We start from the raw sequence: 18,160 nt of genomic DNA, 5'->3' as shown, positions 1-18,160 counted from the left end.
CTAAGCCCCGGGGAGAGTACACTATAACAATAAACAGACACATTCATTAAACCTGCATGCTTCCTCCTAACTGTCATTCATTTTAATTTCTGTCTCCTCTGTTAGATTGTAAGCTCCTTGAGGTCAGGAATCGCCTCTAACTCTCATACTGTCCCATGTACTTAGTAGAGTCAGTCAATCGTATTTATTGAGCACTTACTGTGTGCAGAGCACTGTACTAAGCCCTGGGGAGAGTACACTATAACAATAAACAGACACATTCATTCATTCAATTGTATTTATTGTACGATTGAATTCATTCATTCAATCGTACTTTACAATTTACAATTTAAAAATAAATTTGCAATTTGCAATCGAATTGTACTTCCCAAGTGCTTAGTACAGTGCTTTGCACATAGTAAGTGCTTAACAAATGTCATTATTATTATTATTATTATTATTACAATGCTCTGCACACCGTAAGTGCTCAATAAATACGATTGAATGAATGAATTTATTGAGCGCTTACTGTGCAGAGCACTGTAATAAACGCTTGGAAAGTACAATTTGGCAATAGTGGGCTCACAGTCCTCTTCCAAGTGCTTAGTACAGTGCTTTGTACTCAGTAACTGCTCAATAAATACGATTGAATGAATGAATTTATTGAGCGCTTACTGTGCAGAGCACTGTAATAAGCACTTGGAAAGTACAATTTGGCAATAGTGGGCTCACAGTCCTCTCCCAAGTGCTTAGTACAGTGCTTTGTACTAAGTGCTCAATAAATACAATTATTTAGATTTAGGGAAGCAGCGTGGCTCAGTGGAAAGAGCCCGGGCTTTGGAGTCAATCAATCAATCAATCAATCGTATTTATTGAGCGCTTACTGTGTGCAGAGCACTGTACTAAGCGCTTGGGAAGTCCAAGTTGGCAACATATAGAGACGGTCCCTACCCAACAGTGGGCTCCCAGTCTAGAAGGGGGAGACAGAGAACAAAACCAAACATATTAATCAAAATAAAATAAATAGAATAGATATGTACAAGTAAAATAAATAGAGTAATAAATATGTACAAACATATATACAGGTATATGTCGGAGTCGGAGGCCATGGGTTCAAATCCCAGCTCCGTCACTTCTAATCGTATTGATTGAGCGCTTACTGTGCAGAGCACTGTACTAAGCGCTTGGAAAGTACAATTTGGCAACATATAGAGACAGTCCCTACCCAACAACGGGCTCACAGTCTTCCCTGCCCACGAGGAGCCTACAGTCTAGTAAAGTGTTTCAGCACAGAGTAAGAGCTCAATAAATACCACTGAGTCACTGATTATTGGCATTGCTGAAGTTAAACACCACATCAACGACTAATATTAGCTCTTCATCCCCAATATTTTCTTTTTCAGCTTCTGCAGGAGCTGGATCCCGACTGTTTTTCCTTGGACAGCTTAATATTTTCTGGGTTTCTCTTCCAAGGTTGCACTTTGGCAGGGTGTTTTGGGTTGATTGGGTTTTTTTGTTTAACAAACTAGTTAATTCACAAACTATTTTAGAAAGGTTGATGACTGCGCTAACGCAACCAAATAGCTCAATCAATCAGTCGTATTTATTGAGCGCTTACTGTGTGCAGAGCACTGGACTAAGCGCTTGGGAAGTCCAAGTTGGCAACAGATAGAGACAGTCCCTACCCAACGGTGGGCTCATCATCATCATCATCATCAGTCGTATTTATTGAGCGCTTACTATGTGCAGAGCACTGTACTAAGCGCTTGGGAAGTCCAAGTTGGCAACATATAGAGACAGTCCCTACCCAACGGTGGGCTCACAGTCTAAAAGGGGGAGACAGAGAACGAAACCAAACATACTAACAAAATAAAATAAATATTCTTTTCACTGTCCTCAACTATTTGCTGATCCCAAGGCTGTTTGGACGATTAGGCGAGGGACTGTCTCTATATGTTGCCAACTTGGACTTCCCAAGCGCTTAGTACAGTGCTCTGCACGCAGTAAGCGCTCAATAAATGCGATTGATGATGATGATGATGATCAGCCCACTGTTGGGTAGGGACTGTCTCTATATGTTGCCAATTTGTACTTCCCAAGCGCTTAGTACAGTGCTCTGCACATAGTAAGCGCTCAATAAATATGATTGATGATGATGATGATCAGGCTCTGTATGGCAATTCTGATTTCCAGTCAGGATGGATACAAAGGCGGCAGGAATTGTTTTTCCATGGATCTTTAGAGCCCTCTGGAGGCTTTTGTGAAAGTTTTTACTCCAGTTAGAGCAAACTATGTATTTTAAAGAAACTTTTTTTTATTTCCAAGTGGGAAACCACTGTCAACTTTTCGAAGATAGGACCCAAATCCCAAAAGTAGAGAAGCAGCGTGGCTCAGTGGAAAGAGCCCGGGCTTTGGAGTCATGGGATCATGGGTTCAAATTCCGCTTCTGCCACTTCATCATCATCATCATCAATCGTATTTATTGAGCGCTTACTATGTGCAGAGCACTGTACTAAGCGCTTGGGAAGTACAAATTGGCAACATATAGAGACAGTCCCTACCCAACAGTGGGCTCACAGTCTAAAAGTCAGCTGGGTGGCTTTGGGCGAGTCACTTCACTTCTCTGGGCCTCAGTTCCCTCATCTGGAAAATGGGGATGAAGACTGTGAACCCCCTGTGGGACAACCTGATCACCTTGTATCACCTTGTATATATGTTGCCAACTTGTACTTCCCAAGCGCTTAGTACAGTGCTCTGGACACAGTAAGTGCTCAATAAATACTATTGATTGATTGATTGTAACTTCCCCAGTGCTTAGAACAGTGCTTTGCACATAGTAAGAACTTAATAAATGCCATTATTATTATTATTATAAAGTAGTGCATCTTACTACATGCAATAAAACTGGCATGGACTATAAGCTCGTTGTGGGCAGAAAATGTATCTGTTGCACTGTTCAACCATTCAGTCGTATTTCTTGAACGCTTACTGTGTGGAAAGCACTGTACCTTAGTTTTTCTTTTTTTAATGGCATTTATTAAGTGCTTACTATGTGCAAGGCACTGTTCCAATAATAATAATAATAATAATGATGGCGTTGTTAAGCGCTTACTATGTGCAAAGCACTGTTCTAAGCGCTGGGGAGGTTACAGGGTGATCAGGTTGCCCCATGTGGGGCTCAGTCTTCAGCCCCATTTTCCAGATGAGGGAACTGAGACACAGAGAGAAGCAGCATGGCTCAGTGGAAAGAGCCTGGGCTTTGGAGTCAGGGGTCAGGGGTTCGAATCCTGACTCTGCCAATTGTCAGCTGTGTGACTTTGGGCAAGTCACTTCACTTCTCTGGGCCTCACTTACCTCATCTGTAAAATGGGGAGGAAGACTGTGAGCCCCCCATGGGACAACCTGATCTCTTTGTAACCTCCCCAGCGCTTAGAACAGTGCTTTGCACATAGTAAGTGCTTAATGAATGCCATTATTATTATTATTTGGAGTCAGAGGTCATGGGTTCAAATCCCAGCTCCATCAGTGTATGACTTTGAGCAAGTCACTTCACTTCTCTGGGCCTCAGTTCCCTCATCTGGAAAATGGGGATGAAGACTGTGAGCCCCCCGTGGGACAACCTGATCTCCTTGTATCCCCCCCAGCGCTTAGAACAGTGCTTTGAACATAGTAAGCGCTTAACAAATACCGTCATTATTATTATTATTAAGTGACTGGCCCAAAGTCACACAGCTGACAATTAGCGGAGCCGGAATTTGAACCCACGACCTCTGACTCCAAAGCCGGGGCTCTTTCCACTGAGCCACGCTGCTTCTCTAAGTTGTGCTTGTGTTGTACTCTCCCGAGTGCTTAGTACAGTGGTCTCACTTTTAGACTGTGAGCCCACTGTTGGGTAGGGACCGTCTTTATATGTTGCCAATTTGTACTTCCCAAGCGCTTAGTACAGTGCTCTGCACACAGTAAGCGCTCAATAAATACGATTGATGATGATGATGATGGTCTGCCCACAGTCCATGCTTAATAAATACAACTGATGGACTGATATTGATTCAAATGCAACTTGACTTCTGGGGCAAGGCCTTGACTTCGAGATATGCTGGGAGTAGAAGGAGCACAGAGTCAGAGGTCGTGGGTTCTAATCCCGGCTCCATCACTCGCCAGCTCTGTGATTTGGGGCTAGTCACTTAACTTCTCTGTGCCTCAGTTAGCTCATCTGTCAAATGGGGATTAAGACTGTGACCTCCAGGTGGGACAGGGACTCTGTCCAACCTGCTTACCTTGTATCATCATCATCATCATCAATCGTATTTATTGAGCGCTTACTGTGCGCAGAGCACTGTACTAAGCGCTTGGGAAGTACAAGTTGGCAACATAGAGAGACAGTCCCTACCCAACAGCGGGCTCACAGTCTAAAAGGGGGAGACAGAGAACAAAACCAAACATACTAATAAAATAAAATAAATAGAATAGATATGTACAAGTAAAATAGAGTAATAAATATATACAAGCATATATCATCATCATCATCATCAATCGTATTTATTGAGCGCTTACTGTGTGCAGAGCACTGTACTAAGCGCTTGGGAAGTACAAGTTGGCAACATATAGAGACAGTCCCTACCCAACGGTGGGCTCACAGTCTAAAAGGGGGAGACAGAGAACAAAACCAAACATACTAACAAAATAAAATGAATAGACTAGATATGTACAAGTAAAATAAATAAATAAATAAATGGAGTAATAAATATGTACAAGCATATATACATATGTATCTACCCCAGTGCTTAGAACAGCAGCGTGGCTCAGTGGAAAGAGCCCGGGCTTTGGAGTCAGAGGTCATGGGTGCAAATCCCGGCTCTGCCAATTCTCAGCTGTGTGACTTTGGGTAAGTCACTTCACTTCTCTGGACCTCAGTTACCTCATCTGTAAAATGGGGATGAAGATTGTGAGCCCCCCGTGGTCACCTTGTAACCTCCCCAGTGCTTAGAATAGTGCTTTGCACATAGTAAGTGTGCTTAATAAATGCCATCATTATTATTATTGTAATAATAATATGTAAACGCTTAACAAATGCCGCTATTATAAATCCACAATCATTCAAGACGGGTAGGATTGTGACTCTTTGTAACCCATGTAATAATAATAATGGTGGTATTTGTTAAGCGCTTACTATGTGCCAAGCACTGTTCTAAGCGCTGGGATTGTACATCCTTTATTGTATCCTTTTCTTCTAGCTTAGCATCGTAGGGAAAACTTGTCACTGGTTTGGGAGTAGATTGTAAACGCTTTCATTCATTCATTCATTCAATCGTATTTACTGAGCGCTTACTGTGTGCAGAGCACTGTACTAAGCGCTTGGGAAGTACAAGTTGGCAACAGATAGAGACGGTCCCTACCCAACAGTGGGCTCACAGTCTAGAAGGGGGAAGAGTGTCAGCTGTGTGACTTTGGGCAAGTCACTTCACTTCTCTGTGCCTCAGTTCCCTCATCTGTAAAATGGAGATGAAGATTGTGAGCCCCACGTGGGACAACCTGATCGCCTTGTTTCCCCCCAGTGCTTAGAACAGTGCTTGGCCCAGAGTAAGGGCTTCACAAATGTCATCTGTGATCACAATCTAGAAGGGGGAGAACAAAACAAATTAACAAAATAAAATAAATAGAATAGATATGTACAAGTAAAATAGAGTAATAAATATGTACAAACATATATACATATATACAGGTGCTGTGGGGAAGGGAAGGAGGTAAGGCAGGGGGATGGGGAGGGGGAGGAGGGGGAGAGGAGCCCAGGCAGTTTAAGAGTCGCAAGAGTTGTGCCAAAAACTGAGACAGCAGACCATTGAAAGGAAGTTTATTTTACAGAGTAAACATAAGACACTGATTTTACAGAGTAAATAGACTTCTTCATTTTTTCCCCCAGGTCTCCGTTCTGTTAAAACAAGTCTGTCCATCTTGCTGAGGTAGGAAGGAAATGAGCAAAGATATTTTAAAGGGGAGAAAACCAAAGCCGTAAGACGTTCATTCATTCATTCATTCGTATTTATCGAGCGCTTACTGTGTGCAGAGCACGAAGCGCTTGGGAAGTACAAGTTGGGAACACAAGCTGGTTGTCAGTCACTCATTCGGTACGATTTTTTGAATCTTAAAAGAGCTTTTTCTAGCGACCGCTTCCCCAGCGCTCACAACAGTGCTTTGCACGTAGTAAGCGCTTAACAAGTGACATCACTGTTTGTGATTGAGCTAGTCTCCTAGTTTTCACATATTGTTCCCTACCCAACGTTATCATGAGGTGATTACATTATCATGAAGCAGTGCGGCACAGTGGGAAAGAGCCCGGGCTTTGGAGTCAGAGGTGATGGGTTCAAATTCCCGCTCCGCCGATTGTCAGCTGTGTGACTTTAGGCAAGTCACTTGACTTCTCTGGGCCTCAGCTACCTCACCTGGAAAATGGGGATTAAGACTGTGACCCCCCCCGCCATGGGACAACTTGATCACCTTGTAACCTCCCCAGCGCTTTGAACGATGCTTTGCACATAGTAAGCGCTTAATAAATACCATTATTATTATTAGTATGAATTATTTTGTATTGTTTCACCTTTGGATTGAAAAAAATTGAGGTGCTGGAGTGAAATTTTTTCCCACTACTTTGCCATCTAGTCAACTGAAGTCATTTTCTAGATGGCCCTTCATCCTTCCCACCTCCAACCCCACTGCTCCTGCAATGGGAGAGATTTGGAGCCGGTGAAGCCACATCTCAGCGAAGCTTTAGCGGCGTGGCTCAGTGGAAAGAGCCTGGGCTTGGGAGTCAGAGGTCATGGGTTCGAATCCCAGCTCCTCCACCTGTCTGCTGTGTGACCTTGGGCAAGTCACTTAACTTTATGCCTCAGTGACCTCATCTGTAAAATGGGGATTAAGACTGTGAGCCCCAAGTGGGACAAACTGATCACCTTGTATCCCCCCACAGCGCTTTGAACAGTGCTTTGCACATAGTAAGAGCATGACTCGGTGGAAAGAGCCCAGGCTTTGGAGTCAGAGGTCATAGGTTCAAATCCCAGCTCCGCCAACTGTCAGCTGTGTGACCTTGGGCAAGTCACTTCACTTCTCTAAGCCTCAGTTCCCTCATCTGTAAAATGGGGATGAAGACTGTGAGCCTCATGTGGGACAACCTGATCGCCTTACATCCTCTCCCAGTGCTTAGAACAGTGCTTTACACATAGTAAGTGCTTAACATATATATACACACATACACACGTATATATATATTTGTGCAGATTTATTACTCTATTTTACTTGTACATACTTGCTATTCATTTTGTTAATGATGCGCATATAGCTTTAATTCTATTTGTTCTGACAATTTTGACACCTGTCTACATGTTTTGTTTTGTTGTCTGTCTGCCCCCTTCTAGACTGAGCCCGTTGTTGGGTAGGGACCGTCTCTATATGTTGCCGACTTGTCCTTCCCAAGCGCTTAGTACAGTGCTCTGCACACAGTGAGCGCTCAATAAATACGGCTGAATGAACGATTGAACAAATGCCATCATTAAATAAAAAGAATGCCCGCTGCCACCTCCCCCCGACCGGCCATGTCTGCGGACGGGGGATTTGTTCTTTCTCCTTTCTCCTCCCGCTGGCTCGCTAAAGCAGAATTCCGTATGGAAGATGATCCGCGGCCAAAGATATTTGAGACCGCTGCCGGGGAGATCACCTTGAAGGGTTTCGCTGTAATAACGTGACGTGGCGCAAAAAAAAGAAAAAAAAAAGTACCGCCCTGTCATGGGATCACAGGTAATATTAGCTATTCGTGAGTTTTTTGGAATCTAAAATGATGAAAAGATTCCCCTCATTACCGTCTGTTTCTTAGGGCATGTTATCGGTTATCAATTGCTTGATTATTACCCTTACGCTATTATTATCCTTATGTTCTAGTGGAATTTTCTTGTTTATGACAGTCAAGACAGATGTTCTATCTCACAGAGTTGCAGTTCACTCCAACTCTACCCTTATATAACAATTATGCTTTCAGCATTTGAGTTTTTTGTAATCTAAAATGATGAAAAGATTACCCTACCTTCCGTTTCTTAGGGCATGTTATCGGTTATCAATTGCTTGATTATTACCCTTATGCTATCATTATCCTCATGTTCTAACAGAATTTTCTTCTGTTTTATGACAGTCAAGACAGATGTTCTATCATCTCACAGAGTTGCAGTTCACTCCAACTCTACCTTTATATAACAATTATGCTTTCAGCATTTGAGTTTTTTGGAATCTAAAATGATGAAGAATCCCCTCATTACCTTCCGTTTTTTAGGGCACGTTATCGGTTATCAATTGCTTGATTATTACCCTTACGCTATCATTATCCTTATGTTCTAACGGAATTTTCTTGTTTTATGACAGTCAAGACAGATGTTCTATCTCACAGAGTTGCAGTTCACTCCAACTCTACCTTTATGTAACAATTACGCTTTCAGCATTTGAGTTTTTTGGAATCTAAAATGATGAAAAGATTCCCCTCATTACCGTCCATTTCTTAGGGCACGTTATCGGTTATCAATTGCTTGATTATTGTCCTTATGCTATAGTAATAATAATAATAATAATAATAATAATGGTATTTGTTAAGCGCTTACTATGTTCTAACGGAATTTTCTTCTGTTTTATGACAGTCAAGACAGATGTTCTATCTCACAGAGTTGCAGTTCACTCCAACTCGACCTTTATATAACAATTATGCTTTCAGCATTCGAGTTTTTTGGAATCTAAAATGATGAAAAGATTCCCCTCATTACCTTCCGTTTCTTAGGGCACATTATCGGTTATCAATTGCTTGATTATTACCCTTATGCTATCATTATCCTTTTGTTCTAACGGAATTTTCTTCTGTTTTATGACAGTCAAGATAGGTGTTCTATCTCACAGAGTTGCAGTTCACTCCAACTCTACCTTTATATAACAGTTATGCTTTTAGCATTTGTTCACAGACAACGGCAGTTTCTCAGTCATGCTTCAATAAATGTCTCTGACTCTCCCAAAACATTTATCCAAAATTCGACGATATTCAACACTTAATAGATAGAAAGCCCGTGAAATTAATGCCCGGCAGAACCAAAATCATTCACAATTACGGCACTCGGCTACGACTCAAACTACAGCAAGTCAGAAACAAGAGATTACTAATTGAAACTTGGTCTCCCTAAACAACTCTTCGAACGTGCATCATAGAGACCAAGTTGTGAGTTGAACGAAACATACTTCATTTTGCATTCACATATTCCTTCAAGTATTTTGGCTTCAAATCTGCACAGGGCAGACCATCAACCCAAAAATCGTCTTTTAGGAAAGCACCAGTAAAGCTGGAACAGCGCATTTCACAGACGTTGGAAGTTTTGGTTACAGGCGAAAAGGTTAAAAAAGCCAACCCCAAACCCCAGAGCAAATACTATTTCTACATCAGTCTGTTTTCCTTCTCTTTTCTCTGTCGGCTTTTCTTTTCTGTTGTAACGTCTTCAGCTCAGTCATTACTGCCAATGTCTTATGCACCCAAATGATCTGGAAAAGAAATATTCAGGAGTTAAAATATAATGGGAATATTAAAATAGAGGAAAAACTTAAAAAAAAAAACCCAAAACACATACCACAATGATCATAGCATTCAACAACAGTGGTGCTGAGAAAACTATGGAAATAAACATTCCTCTTGAATCAAAATACTGGTATTTAGAAAACGACCTGTGAGGAAAAAAAGAAGTGAAATATTAAGTAAAATACTGGCACTAATATTGATAGGAATAATCACAGTTTCAGTCCTCATTTTACATAAGGTAACTGAGGCACGTAAAAGCGAAGTGACTTGCCCAAGATCACTCAGGAGACAAGTGCATCGCAAGTGAGAAGCAGCGTGGCTTAGTGGAAAGAGCCCGGGTTTGGGAGTCGGAGGTCGTGGGTTCTAATCCCGGCTCTGCCGCCTGTCAGCTGTGTGACCCTGGGCGAGCCACTTCACTTCTCTGTGCCTCAGTTACCTCATCTGGAAAACGGGGAGTAAGACTGTGAGCCTCACGGGGGTCCGCTTGGATCTACCTCAGTGCTTGGCACACGGCGAGCGCTTAACAAATACCATCTTCGTTATTATTAGGTGGCAAAGCAGGTCCTTCTGACTCCTAGTCCTCTGCTCTATCAATCAATCAATTGTATTTATTGAGCACTTACTGTGTGCAGAGCACTGTACTAAGCGCTTGGGAAGTACAACCAACTAGGCCGTGCTAGTTTTGTTTGTAATTTAATCACTCGAGCGGATCCGCCCCGTTTTTGTCCAGAGAGAGTGGGCTGGACGTCGTGGGGGAGAGGAGGAGGAAGAGGAGGAGGAAGAAGAAGAGGAGGAGAGGGGCGGCTCTGCTTCAGGCGAAGATTGGGGTCCCCCGGCCTTGACTGGGGACCCCATATTTATTACTCTGTTTATTTATTTATTTTACTTATACATTTCTATCCTATCTATTTTATTTTGTTGGTATGTTTGGTTCTGTTCTCTGTCTCCCCCTTTTAGACTGTGAGCCCACTGTTGGGTAGGGACTGTCTCTATGTGTTGCCAATTTGTACTTCCCAAGCGCTTAGTACAGTGCTCTGCACATAGTAAGCGCTCAATAAATACGATTGATTGATTGATTGATTGACTGGGCCTTTGAGAGAACTGGTCGAACCTCTTTAATCACTTACATTGCTCTGCACACAGTCAGCGCTCAATAAATACGATTGAATGAATAAGCTTCAAGGACCACTCGAGCCAGATGATTATTGAAGAATCAAACAAACAAAAAAAAATGACGCCCTCCCACCCGCCCCCAATCCAAGGTCCCGCGATTATTTCTTGTTCTCGGTACAAAGGTTTTAATCCCAGGCATTGATATGGGGATCATCGCTCATGGTTTGCCTCCGCCGTTAGAAGGTAAACTCCTTGTGGGCAGGAAACGGGTCCTTTAGTTATTCTGCACGTAGCAAGTACGTACAGATTCAGGAGGAAGCTCAGCACTCGGAGGTGCTCAACAAATTCGATCGATTGTGACTATCAATTTATATAATTCATATCACAATCCTGATGCCCGTTTTGATGCTTACAACTCTGCACTTCATCATCATCATCATCATCAATCGTATTTATTGAGCGCTTACTGTGTGCAGAGCACTGTACTAAGCACTTGGGAAGCACAAGTTGGCAACATATAGAGATGGTCCCTACCCAATAGTGGGCTCACAGTCTAGAAGGGGGAGACAGAGAACAAAACCAAACATACTAACAAAATAAAATAAATAGAATAGATATGTATTTTATGAATACTTTATGAAACTTTATGAATTTTAAACTCCGTATGACCCTTCTTTCATCTCCTAAAAGGTAAGTCTGCCGGTGTGAGGGAATTGACGGTAAAACTTGCAAACAATATTTACCTCCAGTTCATAGCAGCCAGTTCGTTGATATACTCTGCGCAAAACACTAAAGCAACTTGAAAAGAGACAGAACGGGTATGAGGATTTCTATCAGTCAATCAGTCAATCATCAATCAATCGTATTTATTGAGCGCTTACTGTGTGCAGAGCACTGTACTAAGCGCTTGGGAAGTCCAAGTTGGCAACATATAGAGACAGTCCCTACCCAACAGTGGGCTCACGGTCTAAAAGGGGGGAGACAGAGAGCAAAACCATACTAACAAAATAAAATAAATAGAATAGATATGTACAAGTAAAATAAATAAATAAGTAGAGTAATAAATATGCACAAACATATTATACGTATATACAGGTGCTGTGGGGAAGGGAAGGAGGTAAGATGGGGGGATGGAGAGGGGGGCGAGGGAGAGAGGAAGGAAGGAGCTCAGTCTTTATTATACATAAATATAAATTTCAGAGAAGTATGGGTATGAGGATTTCTATCATCCATAAATATAAATTTCAGAGAAGCGGTGTGGCCTAGTGGAAAGAGCCCGGGCTTGGGAGTCACAGGACCTGGGTTCTAATCCCATCTCTGCCACTTGTCTGCTGTGTGACTTCGGGCAAGTCACTTCACTTCTCTGTGTCTCAGTTACCTCACCTGGAAAATGGGGAGTAAGACGGTGAGCTCCAAGTGGGACAATAATAATGATAATAATAATAACAGCATTTGTTAACCGCCGACTATGGGCAAAGTACTGTTCTAAGCGCTGGGGGGGATACAAGGTGATCAGGTTGTCCCACGTGGGGCTCACAGTCTTCATCCCCATTTTACAGATGAGGTAACTGAGGCGGAGAGAAGTGAAGTGACTTGCCCAAAGTCACAAAGCTGACAAGCAGCGGAGGGGGGATTAGAACTCACGACCTCTGACTCCCAAGCCCGGGCTCTTTCCACTGAGCCGCGATGCTTCTCTGTGCCTCAGTTCCCTCACCTGTAAAATGAGGATGAAGACCGTGAGTCCCATGTGGGATTATGCGATTACCCTGTATCTACCCCAGTGCTTAGAACAGTGCTTAGCACAGAGTCAGCGCTTAGCAAATATAATAATAATTATTATTTTACTACTATTATTATTATTAATACACTGGGAGCTCCTTGGGGGCAGGGAAAGCCGAATGGTACTTTCCCCAAGCGCTTAGCTCAGTGCACTGCACACAGTAAGCACTCAGCGTGGCTCAGTGGAAAGAGCCCGGGCTTTGGAGTCAGAGGTCATGGGTTCAGATCCCGGCTCCGCTGCTTGTCAGCTGGGGGACTTTGGGCAAGTCACTTCACTTCTCTGGGCCTAAATTCCCACATCTGGAAAATGGGGATGAAGACTGTGAGCCCCCCGTGGGGCAACCTGATCACCTTGTAACCTCCCCAGTGCTTAGTCCAGTGCTCTGCACATAGTAAGTGCTTAACAAATGCCATCACTATTATTCTCTGTGCCTCAGTTCCCTCATCTGTAAAATGGCGATGAAGACCGTAAGCCTCCCGTGGGACAAACTGATCACCTTGTAACCTCCCCTGCGCTTGGAACAGTGCTTCGCTTCCCTTCCCCACAGCACCTGTATATATGTTTGTACATATTTATTACTCTATTCATTTATTTATTTTACTTGTACATATCTATTCTATTTATTTTACTTTGTTAATGTTTTGCTTTGTTCTCTGTCTCCCCCTTCTAGACTGTGAGCCCAGTGTTGGGTAGGGACCCTCTCTAGATGTTGCCAACTTGTACTTCCCAAGCGCTTAGTCCAGTGCTCTGCACACAGTAAGCGCTCAATAAATACGATTGATTGACTGATTGATTGATAGTAAGCGCTTAACAAAAACCAAAATCATTCATAAAAAGAGAAGCCGCGTGGCTCAGTGGAAAGAGCCCGGGCTTTGGAGTCAGTGGTCATGGGTTCAAATCCCGACTCCGCCAACTACCAGCTGTGTGACTTTGGGAAAGTCGCTTCACTTCTCTGGGCCTCAGTTCCCTCATCTGTAGAATGGGGATGAAGACTGTGAGCCTCCCGTGGGGCAACCTGATCACCTAGTAACCTCCCAGCGCTTAGAACAGTGCTTTGCACAGAGTAAGCGCTTAATAAAGGCTATTAAAAAAAATAACAGTGGCAGAGATAAACCAACCAGCCCCGCCCCGCGCATGCGCGCCCCCACCCCCTCCACGCACGCGCGGCCCCGCCCCTTCCGAGCCCAAACCACGCCCCCTGTAGGCTCCGCCCCGCCACAGCCCCACCCCCGTTGCCACGCCCCCAAACATGCGCGGCTACGCCCCTCCACGCCCCGCGCATGCGCAGTCACGCCACTGAAAGACTGAACCACGCTACCCGCGCAGGCGCAGCCACGCCCCATCCAGGTCTAAATCCCGCCCCCACCCCCCGCGCGTGCGCAGCCACTCCCCTCCAATGCTATGCCACGCCCCGGGCACCGCCCCCTTCCCCGCACATGCGCAGCCACGCCCCACTCAGGTCTAAATCCCACCCCGTCTCAGCCCTGCCCACTCCCCCCCCGCGCGGCAACGCCCCATTCATGTCTAAGTCCCACCCCGCCCCCCCCACCCCCGCGCATGCGCAGCCACGGCTCTGCAGGGCTAAAGCACGCCCCCACAGCTGAGCCACGCCCAGGTCACCGCGCATGCGCGGCCACACCCCTTCCAGACAAGGATCCCATCCCGCCCTTACCAAACCCCCAGGCAGCCCAGTCTTAGCCCCGCCCAATCCACGACCCGCGCATGCGCGGCCACGTATCTGCAAGATTAAAGCACGCCCTCTCCCCCTCAGCGGCCCCCCCCGCCCCCGGTCCTCGCGCATGCACAGCCACGCCCCATCCAGACCTAAATCCCACCCCGCCTGTTGCACGCCCCCGAGCAGCCCAGCCTCAGCCCCGCCCACTCCACGCGCCGCGCATGCGCGACCATGCCTCTGCACGACTAAAGCACCCCGGGGCCCCCCGCGCATGCGCAGCCACGCCCCATCCAGCGCTAAATCCCATCCCCGCCCTTACCACGCTCCCACTCGCCCCAGGCCGTCCCGCCCCCTGCGCATGCTCAGACACGCCCCTCCGCGTCTAAAACCACGCCCCTCGCCGTGGCGCAGGCGCACTCACCGAGGCCGAGGAAATGTCCGACCTGCAGCCGGTAGCGGCGGAAGGAGAGGCAGGTGAGCAGCAGGCAGAGGCCGTGGAAGGCCGCCAGGCCCAGGAGCCACGGCTCCGTCCAGTCCGTGCGCTGCGGCCGAGACACACGAGCTTCACTGCCGACGCCCGGCCCGCTCACCCCACCCTCCCACCGACCGACAGGAAGCCCACTTCCGGTTCTGCTGCCTCTCCCCAGCGCTTCGCCCAGTGCTGTGCACACAGCAGCCCCCGCCCCCTCCCTCCGTCAGGCGGGGAGTTACCATGAGGAGCCCGCCGATCCCGGTGGGCACGCGCTGCGGCTCCATCCTGCCTGCACCTCTCGCGAGACCTGCCGCGTGCCCCCCCCCGGCGGTGACGTCAGCGAGTGGAGCGTACGTCGGGGGAGCGGCGGCTCCATCCTGACTGGACCTCTCGCGAGACTCGCCGCGTGCCCCCCCCCCTCGGCGGTGACGTCAGCGAATGGAGCCTACCTCGGGGGAGCGGCGGCCCCATCCCGTCTGGACCTCTCGCGAGACTCGCCGCGTGCCCCCTCCCGGCGGTGACGTCAGCGAGTGGAGCCTGCCTCGGGGGGAGGGGAGCGTTGACTTCTCGCGAGATTTGGGCAGGGCCCTGCTGACAGCTCTCTCTCATTCATTCATTCAATCGTATTTATTGAGCGCTTATTGTGTGCAGAGCACTGTACTAAGCGCTTGGGAAGTCCGAGTTGGCAACATTCATTCATTCAATCGTATTTATCAATCAATCAATCGTATTTATTGAGCGCTTACTGTGTGCAGAGCACTGGACTAAGCGCTTGGGATGTACAAGTTGGCAACATTCATTCATTCAATCGTATTTATCAATCAATCAATCGTATGCCCCTGCTCTCTCCCCCTCCCTCCAGGCTCGCATCTCCTACTGCCTTCAGGACATCTCCATCTGGATGTCCGCCCGCCACCTAAAGCTCAACATGTCAAAGACTGAGCTCCTTGTCTTCCCTCCCAAACCTTGCCCTCTCCCTGACTTTCCCATCTCTGTTGACGGCACTACCATCCTTCCCGTCTCACAAGCCCGCAACCTTGGTGTCATCCTCGACTCCGCTCTCTCATTCACCCCTCACATCCAAGCCGTCACCAAAACCTGCCGGTCTCAGCTCCGCAACATTGCCAAGATCCGCCCTTTCCTCTCCATCCAAACCGCTACCCTGCTCATTCAAGCTCTCATCCTATCCCGTCTGGACTACTGCACTAGCCTTCTCCCTGATCTCCCATCCTCGTGTCTCTCTCCACTTCAATCCATACTTCATGCTGCTGCCCGGATTATCTTTGTCCAGAAACGCTCTGGACATATCACTCCCCTCCTCAAAAACCTCCAATGGCTACCGATCAATCTGCGCATCAGGCAGAAACTCCTCACCCTGGGCTTCAAGGCTGTCCATCACCTCGCCCCCTCCTACCTCACCTCCCTTCTCTCCTTCTACTGCCCAGCCCGCACCCTCCGCTCCTCCACCGCTAATCTCGTCACTGTACCTCGCTCTCGCCTGTCCCGCCATCGACCCCCGGCCCACGTCATCCCCCGGGCCTGGAATGCCCTCCCTCTGCCCATCTGCCAAGCTCGCTCTCTTCCTCCCTTCAAGGCCCTGCTGAGAGCTCACCTCCTCCAGGAGGCCTTCCCAGACTGAGCCCCTTCTTTCCTCTCCCCCTCGTCCCCCTCTCCATCCCCGTCTTACCTCCTTCCCTTCCCCACAGCACCTGTATATATGTATATATGGTTGTACATATTTATTACTCTATTTTACTTGTACATATCTATCCTATTTATTTTGTTAGTATGTTTGGTTTTGTTCTCTGTCTCCCCCTTCTAGACTGTGAGCCCACTGTTGGGTAGGGACTGTCTCTATATGTTGCCAATTTGTACTTCCCAAGCGCTTAGTACAGTGCTCTGCACATAGTAAGTGCTCAATAAATACGATTGATGATGATGATGATTATTGTGTTATTATTATTATTATTATGGTATTTTTAAGATCTTACTCTGTGCCAGGCACTCTACTAAGCGCTGTGGTGGATACAAGCTAATCAATCGTATTCATTGAGCACTCACTGTATGCAGAGCACTGTACTAAGTGCTTGGAAAGTACAGTTCAGCAACAGGTAGAGACAGTCCCTACCCAACAAGGGGCAATCTAGAAGCAGCAGTGTGGCTCAGTGGAAAGAGCCTGGGCTTGGGAGTCAGAGGTCACGGGTTCTAATTCCGGCTCCGGGCGTGTCACTTCACTTCTGTGTGCCTCAGTTACCTCATCTGCAAAACGGGGGTGAAGACTGTGAGCCCCTCGTGGGACAACCTGATCACCTTGTAACCTCCCCAGTGCTTAGAATAGTGCTTTGCACAGAGTAAGCACTTAATAAATGCCATTATTATTATTATTATTATCACTACAGAAGACATCACTATTTATTTTATTTTGTTAATATGTTTGGTTTTGTTCTCTGTCTCCCCCTTCTAGACTGTGAGCCCACTGTTGGGTAGGGACCGTCTCTATATGTTGCCAACTTGTACTTCCCAAGCGCTTAGTACAGTGCTCTGCACACAGTAAGCGCTCAATAAGTACGATTGATTGATTGATTGACTGAGAATTATTGTTGGTTTCTGAGGCAAGAATGTAATGAGGAAATGATTGAGCAGCTGGACCTGGCTTACATATGATTGGCAAAGCAGCGTGGCTCAGTGGAAAGAGCCCGGGCTTTGGAGTCAGAGGTCATGGGTTCAAATCCCGGCTCTGCCAATTGTCAGCTGGGTGACTTGGGCAAGTCACTTCACTTCTCGGGGCCTCAGTTACCTCATCTGTAAAATGGGGATTAAGACTGTGAGCCCCATGTGGGACAACCTGATCACCTTGCAACCTCCCCAGCGCTTAGAACAGTGCTTTGCACATAGTAAGTGCTTAATAAATGCTATTATTATTATTATTGGCTTGAGGGGAAAGAGGCTTCAGGTGGAGCCAATTTACCTTTTAAAGCTGTTCAACCTTAGGGCTGATAAGGTTCTGAAGCTACAGAAGAGTTTTTTCTCCATACGAGCTCAGGGAAATGTGGAAAGCTGTGAAAGGTATGCATTTTGGACCTCAACAGCATCGCTAATAACTTTTTCTACTGCATTTTTCATCATCAATTGTATTTATTGAGCACTTACTATGTGCAGAGCACTGTACTATGTGCAGAGCACTGTGTTTTTGTGTTGGATCGGTAGTCATCGCTTATATAAAGAGGTTTATGCATTCACCGTGCCTTTTATAATAATAACGATGGTGTTTATTAAGCGCTTACTATGCGCAAAGCACCGTTCTGAGCTCTGGGGGGGTTACAAGGTGATCAGGTTGTCCCCCGGAGGGCTCACAGCCTTAATCCCCATTTTCCAGATGAGGGAACTGAGGCCCAGAGAAGTGAAGTGACTTGCCCCAAGTCACACAGCTGACAGTTGGCAGAGCCGGGATTTGAACCCACGACCTCTGACTCCAAAGCCCGGGCTCTTTCCACTGAGCCACGCTGCTTTTCTCCTTAAGCAGCTGGTTGTGCTATAGGCCTAAAGTACTCA

General features: G+C 46.3%; 1 protein-coding gene across 1 annotated transcript; it reads right to left on the bottom strand.

Annotated features, from left to right (window-relative positions):
- Positions 1-9,009: 9,009 nt before the first annotated feature.
- TMEM18 (transmembrane protein 18) lies at positions 9,010-14,927 on the bottom strand. The gene is made up of 5 exons (XM_038740342.1): positions 14,848-14,927; positions 14,558-14,678; positions 11,425-11,479; positions 9,621-9,714; positions 9,010-9,534 (listed from the first exon to the last, which is right to left on the bottom strand). Exons 1-5 carry the CDS (start codon positions 14,890-14,892, stop codon positions 9,436-9,438), a joined length of 414 nt encoding a protein of 137 aa, XP_038596270.1. The 5' UTR covers positions 14,893-14,927; the 3' UTR covers positions 9,010-9,435.
- Between the last annotated feature and the right edge of the window lie 3,233 nt (positions 14,928-18,160).

The sequence above is a fragment of the Tachyglossus aculeatus genome, chromosome X1 (assembly GCF_015852505.1).
Source record: "Tachyglossus aculeatus isolate mTacAcu1 chromosome X1, mTacAcu1.pri, whole genome shotgun sequence".
NCBI classification, from domain to species: domain Eukaryota; kingdom Metazoa; phylum Chordata; class Mammalia; order Monotremata; family Tachyglossidae; genus Tachyglossus; species Tachyglossus aculeatus.
This window is presented reverse-complemented; position numbering and strand designations above follow the sequence as displayed.